Source organism: Lolium perenne, chromosome 7 (genome assembly GCF_019359855.2).
Source record: "Lolium perenne isolate Kyuss_39 chromosome 7, Kyuss_2.0, whole genome shotgun sequence".
Lineage (NCBI taxonomy): Eukaryota > Viridiplantae > Streptophyta > Magnoliopsida > Poales > Poaceae > Lolium > Lolium perenne.
Window position 1 is genome coordinate 127,078,673 of NC_067250.2, and position 9,086 is coordinate 127,087,758.

The following is a 9,086-nucleotide window of genomic DNA, read 5'->3' on the forward strand; positions in this document are numbered from 1 at the left end:
AAACATTGTGTGTGCTTGGCGGTTCAGAGCGTGCGGTGAATCTCTACATCGTCGATCCAATCTGTATGTTGCACGTACGTGTCGGTTATGGAAGGTCGGAACAATTAATCACGCAGAACCGACCGGACGTTGTATGATCGCTTGCTGCGTGGAAGGTGCGGGGAAGATTTGCCGGAATCGGATCCTTTTGCGCGCCATTTTTTGTTTTGAAATTACTTCCTCTTGTTTAAAATAATTGCTCAAAAATAAAAAATATTTAGACACATTTAGTGTGCAGACATACCTATTTTAGTTTAATTATTTTAAACTGGAAGAAGTATCATCTTTGCCGTTTGCTGCTGCACTACCAGCTTCAGCCTTCAGGTAGGAGCTGGTCAGAGCTGCACTACTAGCTTTCACAATCACCTTCCTAGCCTGGCTGGCCTGCCGAAACAACATCGATTCCCTTCAGACGGCGACCATTCTCTAACAGAACGACGTACAAGAGGCAAGCATCTTCGTACCAAAGCATTTTTATGATGGTAGAAGAACACCTATATGGAATATGCACGTGGTCTGCGCACTTGACAATATTTAATGGGATCTGTAATAACGCAATCACTGCTAACATCGACACGGAGCACGCACATTTGAAGCAACCCCTCATGTTTTCCACCTGGTTGCTCGCGGGTCAGCGTCCGTCACCTGGCAGATCAGAGAAAAGTGTGACGAGAATTGCGCCAACGTTCGCCATCAAGCTTTCTAAAGTTTTAGCTAATTTGAGTTATGCTAAATCCAAAAAAAAAACAGATTAGATGTCTCTTGAAGGAGACGGATCTCTCGAGTAGTCTATATCATTTAGAGAAGATAATCCATATAAGGGGTACAATGTATTATCGCTAATTGTCATCTGTGGCAATAAACGAAAATTAAATATTTTAGTAGGAAATTACGTCGCTATGAGAAGACATATGGTATAATGGGAAAAATAGCATTCTTTTATTTCGTTTCGTAAGATATCATCCATTAGCTAAGAGAAAAGAAACTTCATTTTCTTCATTCTCTCTCCTCCAATGAACGCATTATTAGGTAGCTTTGGATACTCACACTCCTCAGCAAAATGAAAGTAAAAAAATCCAACGTGGCAATGTAAGGAAAGACTAACGTCACCACATTGTACATACCCTTAGATCAGTTTATTATGCGTTGTGTGTGTTTGCTTGTGCGTGAGAGCATTTGCGATAATTTTTGTCTGATTTTTCATAAGTTAATTGGGCAACTCTCTTCTGCCCAATTAATGAAATGAGAAGAAGAAAATAAACGACATCTGTTTATTTAAAAGCTCCTAGTCGCTTCGGCCCTAATAAACTTATGAAAAGTTAAATAAATCTAGACAGTTTTTAGCATATACATTTCATATAAATCTGCCACAAATATCTTTGCGAGGAGGGAGTAGAACATTTTACCACTCTCTCGTGAAACTTTCGGAGTGTTTCGCATGTTCAGATAAGATTGCGAGTAGGGAGTAGAACTTCTCTCGCGTCATTTCGGAGTAATTCACATGTTGACATGAGACTATGAGAGGGAGGTGTGAATACTGGAGCTAAGTAAGGTGGTCAACTACTCTCTGCTCGCAGACGTACGCGCGTCGAGGCTTCAGGTTCAGGCGCACGAGGCCACGACAAGGTCAAGGATGCGCACTCCCGTTTGCAGCGGAGACCGCCCCGCCACTACATATACCCTGCTTTCGGCCACAGATGTTTCCTCAACTCTCCTCTCCCCCATCTCATCTTCAGCTCTTCCTCTACTCTCAGTCTCTCACAGAACAATTCAATTCTCAAGGCACAGGCTCAGCCAAGAAACCAAGCTAACCCACCTTGGGAGGATTGCTGCTCAGCTCTCGGATTCTTGCATTGCTCACTCGAGTCGATCTTGGAGTGGAGTGATGGCTTCCGCGCAATCGTGGAAGTCTATGTTCTGCTGCGTCGGAGGCGCAGCGGCGGGGGTGGCCGGCGCCGACGAGGACGGGCCATCGCCGTCATCGCTGCCGCAGGGGCGGAGGAGAGGGGAACGGAGGACTCTGCTGTCATCGTCGTCGGCATCTTCCGCCTCGCGGGTGTCCCTGTCGAGCCTGGGGTCGACGGGCACTCTCACGCCGGAGGACCTCTCGCTCACGCTGTCCGGCTCCAACCTGCACGCCTTCACCTACGCCGAGCTCAAGGCGGTCACCGCCGGCTTCTCCCGGTCCAACTACCTCGGCTCCGGCGGCTTCGGCCCCGTCTACAAGGGCCACGTCGCCGCCGAGCTCCGGCCGGGGCTGGAAGCGCAGGCCGTCGCCGTCAAGTACCTCGACCTCGACGACAGCACGCAGGGCCATAAGGAGTGGCTGGTAAGTCGACTCGCCATTGCTTGTTTGCACGGATCCCTGAGCCGTCAAACACCTCGAGGTCGATCGATTATTGCTCCTGCCTAACTTTCCCTTCCAAATTCCCACAGGCTGAGGTGTTCTTCCTTGGGCAGCTGAGGCACGAGAACCTGGTGAAGCTCATCGGGTACTGCTACGAGGACCAGCACCGGATGCTGGTGTACGAGTACATGGGCAACGGCAGCCTCGAGAAGCACCTCTTCAAGAGCCTCGACGGCTGCATGCCGTGGGCGACCAGGATCAAGATCGCCGTCGGCGCTGCCAAGGGCCTCGCCTTCCTCCACCATGCCGACACGCCGGTCATCTACCGCGACTTCAAGGCCTCCAACATCTTGCTCGACGAGGTGAGTCAACCACCCGACCAACCAACCGGTGCTTAATTTCGGTTGTCGTTTCATATGTTTGACGAAAAAACACTTCGCCAATCCGGGAACGCTGCTTCGGCGTGGTCGTAGAAATTAAGGAAGATGACGGCACCAGCTGTGTCGCTGAACATTCAGATCAGCCTGCGCCAGTAAAAATTCCATAATTTCCTCTTAAGCTCCGAAAATTGGATACACTTTTTTGGAGACTTGACCATAGAGACTCGTCCACTAGCAGATGTTTGTGGATGAAATGTCAAAGTCTCACACGCGTTTGAAGATTGTTTTTCCTGGAAACCCAGCTGGTGCATGATTGGGACTTATTGGAACTTTCCTGGATGCCCAGCCCAGCTCTCGGAATCATAAATAAAATCGTACCTCCACGTGAAATAATGTAGACTGACAGATATAGTGATAGCACGATACAAACGTTGTCAACTTATATATCGTTGTAGTTGTCACATGTTATCTTTGCCTAACCTAATCTGCTTCTTGCATTTCAGGACTACACCACCAAGCTGTCCGACTTCGGCCTCGCCAAGGACGGGCCACAGGGCGACGCAACCCATGTATCGACACGTATCATGGGGACACATGGGTATGCTGCGCCTGAGTACATCATGACGGGACACTTGACCGCTAAGAGCGACGTCTACAGCTTCGGCGTGGTGCTCCTAGAGCTCCTATCGGGTCGGCGCTCCATCGATCATGCTCGGCGTTCTAGGGAGCAGAGTTTGGTCGACTACGCGAGGCCATACCTCAAGAAGGCTGACAAGCTGCACCGGATTATGGACCCGGCTTTGGAGTGCCAATACTCGGGCAAAGGGGCCCAGCAGGCCGCGCTCCTCGCGTACAAGTGCTTGAGCCAAAACTCGAAGTCCAGGCCCACCATGGGGGAGGTGGTTCGGGCCTTGGAGCCTATACTCAAGATGGATGACTACCTCCAGGTAGGTCCATTTGTGTTCACGGTCATATTAGAAGATCCCAACGAAATTCACGAGAGCAAAAGAAAGCTTGTTGATGGCAAGACAAAGCTTGACATGAGGAATGAGTCGAATGTGGAAGAGAAGCACAAGAGCCACCAAGACCGGCACCGGCAGAAGTACCCAAACTCAACGATCCATGCTGATGTTGCGTTGAATCGGGACGGTGCCATCGGCCCATACACGACTGCACTACAACGTCACCGAAGGGCATCAAGCCACACCGAGGAAAGGGGTGCATAGGGCATACCTGAGAGGGTACATAGGATCGATAGTAGGATGTACAGAACAGACAATTGTATATATGTACAAATTTTGTAGGGGTGTGACACAAGTCGCAGATCACCATATTGGTTTGGTTCAGAGTTATTCTTTATGAAAAGATAGATCTATTTTTTCTTTCCTTTTTGATAGTGACGTTTGGTGTAAGTGCCAAATTATTTCTAGTACTAGTAGAAGAGTTAGACTTTACGTGGTTAGACCATTTTGGTAGACGAGGAATCAACAATTTTTCACGAGATTGGTATCCGTTTCAACAAAGAAGGCTTATATATTTTATAAAAAAGAAGTCAATCTAAGTAAACTTTATAAAACTTTTAGAAAAACTACTAACAATTATAGTATCATAGAGATATCATATGAAAAAGCATTTCATAATGTATCTAACGATATTGATTTTTCATTGTACATGTTAATAATTTATTAAAAAAAATGGTCAAACTTTACAAAGTTCAAATTTTCAAAATAAAAAAAACTCGTATTCTTTGAAACGGAGGTAGTATATCTCTAGGGAATAACTACGGCCCTAGACAACCATCTAGGTGATCTCGTGTCTAGTCTTCCAGATTCGGATGGACTATTTTTTGTTACCGACCGGCTCATGGGTTACACAATACCCACGAATCCGTACACTCTAACTAGCGGGCTACAACAATGACCCGTCGATACGACGGCTAGCTTCGTTAGCTGGCCACAAGAGGATAAGCATGGATGCTGATGAGGAGCTCATTGCTGGGACCTACGAGCAGTCTCCTATAGTGTATGGTGGTGCTTCTGTTGGTTGTCCTGCTATTGTGGCTGGAGCTGACATGCGACGAGACTCCTACTTCCTCTCTAAGTAAGCTCGACTTTCGTGGCTTCCCATATTTGACCGACGAAGATCTTATGCCTCCTTCGTCTGGCTGTCGAGGTGATGGGCAGTGATGGCGGCGGTGGCCTCTGCTTCGTGCTGGAGTTTGGGAGCAAGGAATCAAGATTGCATATTTGAAGATTTCCGGGAATTCTTTCCCAACAGTGCACCCACGATGGCCAACTGTTGTCCTGCTGTTGTCACTGGTGGAAAAAGGGCCTTTGGTCGCGGTTCGCAACTGCCATTAGTCGCGGTTGCGCAACCGCGACCAAATTAGCGCGACTAAAGCCCCCCCTTTAGTCGCGGTTGCTTACGAACCGCGACTAAAGGCCCGTCCACGTGGGCGCCAGGCGACCGTCGGGGCGGAGGACCTTTAGTCGCAGTTCTTCTGGCCAACCGCGACTAAAGGCCGCCGCAGGTTTAGGGTTTTAGGCCCCCCCCTAAACCTGCCCCCCCCCCCCTAAACATATTTTCTGTTTAATTTGTATATTGTTTTATTTCTTTTGTGCTTTATTGTAATTTTGAAGGAGTTTCACATATTCTACGGTACTACATATATACATGCATATGAATGTACAATTTCAAACAAATTTGAAATTAGAACCAAAAAGAATTCAAGAGGAATATACAATATATATTCAATATCATCCGATGACCATATACAAGTTTGAACAAGTTTCCATACATAATTTAATGCATGTATAGTTCTACGTCCTCGCAATGGTGTTCTCCTTTAGGATCGAGGACTTCCCTCCTGAACCATCCAGCTAGTTCCTCTTGAAGTGGTCGGAAGCGAGCTTCTGGACTAAGCATCATCCGGAGGTTATTCCTCTGAGCATTGAGATCACTCGGAACACGCTCAGAGGTGTATCTTCGGATCATCTCACAGACATAGTATCCACACAGATTGGTTCCCGGTGGCTGAATATCGCCACCATTCTTAGCCTTTGACCGCATGAAATTTAGCTCTTTTTTGAATTCACCGACCTTTGTATCTGAGAACCGTCTCCAAACCCTACGAGGCAAAGAAAATTAAATGGACAAGAGAGTTATTAGTTAATTACTTGAAGCTTAATTAGGAAATGAACGAAATAGGCCGATCGATATAGAGCGCAAATGAATGAAAACAATTACTTTTGAATCATTTGTCTCATGTCGGCCCACTCCGCCTTATCCATATTCAGAGAGTCGTGGACGATACATTCTAATTTGTCAACTTTAATTACTAGCAGAATCCAGTGGAACCTGCGGACACGATACATGCACAGTACGTCATGCATAACTCATCGATTAGCCGGCCACATACCATGCATGGAGTAAACAAAAGAGAATGTGCTCAAGACATAAACACTCACCCAAAATGGTAAGGAAATAGAATATCACTTTTGAGTTCCTGCTTTTCAAGAAACCGCCACAGGTCTTTCTCCACGTCGGCGGGGTGATGCTTTAACGTATATCCATTAACGATGTGTGGGTCAATGAACCCAACATCATGGATGCTCCTTACTCTGCATTCCTTAATCTTCAATCTGCATGTATAATAGCTGACACAACAATATAGTTAGGACATATATATATATATATATATATATAGTGCAGGCAATATGAACGAGATGGGGTAGAAATAAATCACTTACAGAACGTAGCAACTGATGATAGATTTGTCGAGCTCGCGCAGATTGAAAAGCTGGAACAATTCACTCAGATGAATTTGTACAGAGTATTGTTTGAAGTGATGCTCATATCCAACTTCCGCAAAAATATAATCTTTGGCGTTTTTATGTTTTATGTAACCCTTGTACCAGTTCAGCAGACCTTTCATTTGTGGAGGTAGATCCTCTTCTGCGCAGGCTCGACGAGAGGCCCATTCTTCACATATGTAAGTACTACCTCCTTCACTGGCGCCTCATCAAGGCCTAACAGTTCACGAAGAGTAATACCTAAGTTGGCCGCTTGTTCTCTGGCACTCGTTACAGTCAATCCCTGTGCTGCCGCAGCTTCTATGATTTCGGGGGCATCCGGACCGGCGGCTGTCACTATAAGCGGGGCAATCGATTGTTTACTTTGTTCCCCGAGCTGGGCAACAACTCGTTTCCCGCTTTGTGCACTTTCTAATTCCGCTTTCTCGGCCTCCTCTTTCTTCTTATTGAACATGCGTGCCTGATTCTTTAGTTCACGTGCATAGTCGTCAGGCAGATTCTTCGCGGCTTGGGACGGTGTGTTCAAAAATGACTTAGCCCACTTCTTTTGCTCATCAGAAAATACTGGCTTGGGCTCGGGCTCTCTTTTCTTCTTGCAGCCTGCCTTCCATTTCTCTAAATCAGCAGTCGCGGCCGCCTCGACTTCCTCGGCACTACGTTCCCAAGGCCTCGTGGGGAGAGGCTTCAGTGATGGCTCCGGTACCTTTGTTTTCTTAGGTACGTAAGGGTCCGGGTTAATAATCCAGGACTGCTGCTTCTGCTTCTTCGCCGGAGGTGGATTGGGGGGCGGCGTCTGCTTACCCGCCCGGGGTGGACTAGGGGGCGGCGGCTGCTTACCCGCCGGAGGTGAATTGGGGGGCGGTGTCGGCTGACGTGAAGGAGGTGTAGGTGAAGCACCACCACCACCACCGCCACCGCCGCCACCACCACCACCGTAGGGGGGTGGACTTGTTGGCGCCTCGCCTGGAAACTTGATAAACTTCTTCTGCCATAGAATGAGCGGCGCTTGACATCTCCAAGTCTTGTCGCCCCTTCAGGTGTAGCAATGTCAATGTCCAGGTCCTCAAACCCTTGGACTATGTCCTCCACCGTGACACGAGCATAGCCATCTTGAATGGGGTTGTTGTGGTGGAGTGCTCCAGGTGGTAAAGCACTGCCGATGGCTACCTTCATGGACATGTTCCCGATAGGATAATACAGATGACATGCTTTCATCTCCTTTATATCGTCCACGGGGTAGCGAGGAGGCTCCGGTGCAATAATTTCGACCACCAGAGGCTCCGGTGCAGTAATTTCGATCGTCGGTGCACCAGCCAGTGGGGCCTCCGTGGAAGCCACGCTGCTTCTCCGCTGCTGGCTTCCGAGATCCAATGGATGATCTTCATGCTGCGCCCGAGCTGCATCTCTTTCGGCTACTAGTACACTCACGGTTTTCTTCATCACATCCATTTCCGATGCCAACCGCGCCACAACATCTGCTTCCCGATCCATCTTTCTCTTACGGCTTCTGTAACCGTACGGGTCATCGTCCTGGGGGAACCCTACTTTCCACGGAATGTGCCCCATGCCTCGTACACGTCCTCCGTGTTCAGGATTCCCGAGGGCTTTTGTCAGGGCGGCGTTCTCTCTGTTGAACTTGATCCTCCCCTCTTGAGCATCCCTCATTGCCTCAATAATCTTTTGGGTGGGTTTAATTATTTTGCCCTGGTAAACACACTCCCCTGTCTCCGGGTTCAGCGATCCCCCATGCCCGTACCACCAGCTTTTGGCCCTTGGGTCCCATCCCTCCGTACCTGGACGGATTCCTCGCGCCCTCAGCTCGTTCTCCATCTTCTCCCACCTAGGCATCCAAAGGCGATACCCTCCTGGCCCCATAATATGATTGTACTCCTTCTTGGCCGCATTTTCCTTATTTTTTTTCGATATTTGAAGGAACGGCTCCGATTTCTTTTGCTTCACAAATTCTAGCCAATCATGTTGCAGTTTCTCATATTGTCCTTTGAAATCCGGAGTCTTGCCCTGCTTGACAAAGTCATGGGCTAGATTTTGCTTGTATTTCCGGAATGCGTCGGACATCTTAGAAAGAGCGAACTGTTTGACTAGCTTGCACCTCTCCTTGTTTTCCTCAATCTTGTTACCCTCCTCATCGTATTTGCGGTATTCCGGAGGTAGAACGAAATGTTCCATAAGCTTGTTGAAGCAATCTTTTTTTGTTCTCTTATCGACAAAAGTGAAACCAAGACGTGCCTTCTTTGGCTGATTCCACTCCTGGACGGTGATCGAGACATTGTCTCTAACAACGGCTCCGCATTGGCTGATAAACTTGGTGGCATTCTTGCGGGGCTCCAGCGGCCTGCCGGTTGCTTCCTCGACAACCTCGATGGTGCATGTTTCTCCTGGTTTCATCGTCTTGGTTGCGCCACGCTTTGACGACGTACTCGATTGTTTCGACGATCCGGCCGAGGGCTAAAATAAGAAAGAGAGTCGCGCGCGTTAGTACACACATAT

General features: G+C 48.1%; 1 protein-coding gene across 1 annotated transcript; it reads left to right on the forward strand.

The window, feature by feature from the left end:
* Positions 1–1,700: 1,700 nt before the first annotated feature.
* Positions 1,701–4,152, forward strand: LOC127318497 (serine/threonine-protein kinase RIPK). The gene is made up of 3 exons (XM_051348971.2): positions 1,701–2,368; positions 2,476–2,748; positions 3,270–4,152. The coding sequence occupies exons 1-3, from the start codon at positions 1,925–1,927 to the stop codon at positions 3,990–3,992; spliced, it is 1,440 nt and encodes a 479-aa protein (XP_051204931.1). The 5' UTR covers positions 1,701–1,924; the 3' UTR covers positions 3,993–4,152.
* Positions 4,153–9,086: the final 4,934 nt, after the last annotated feature.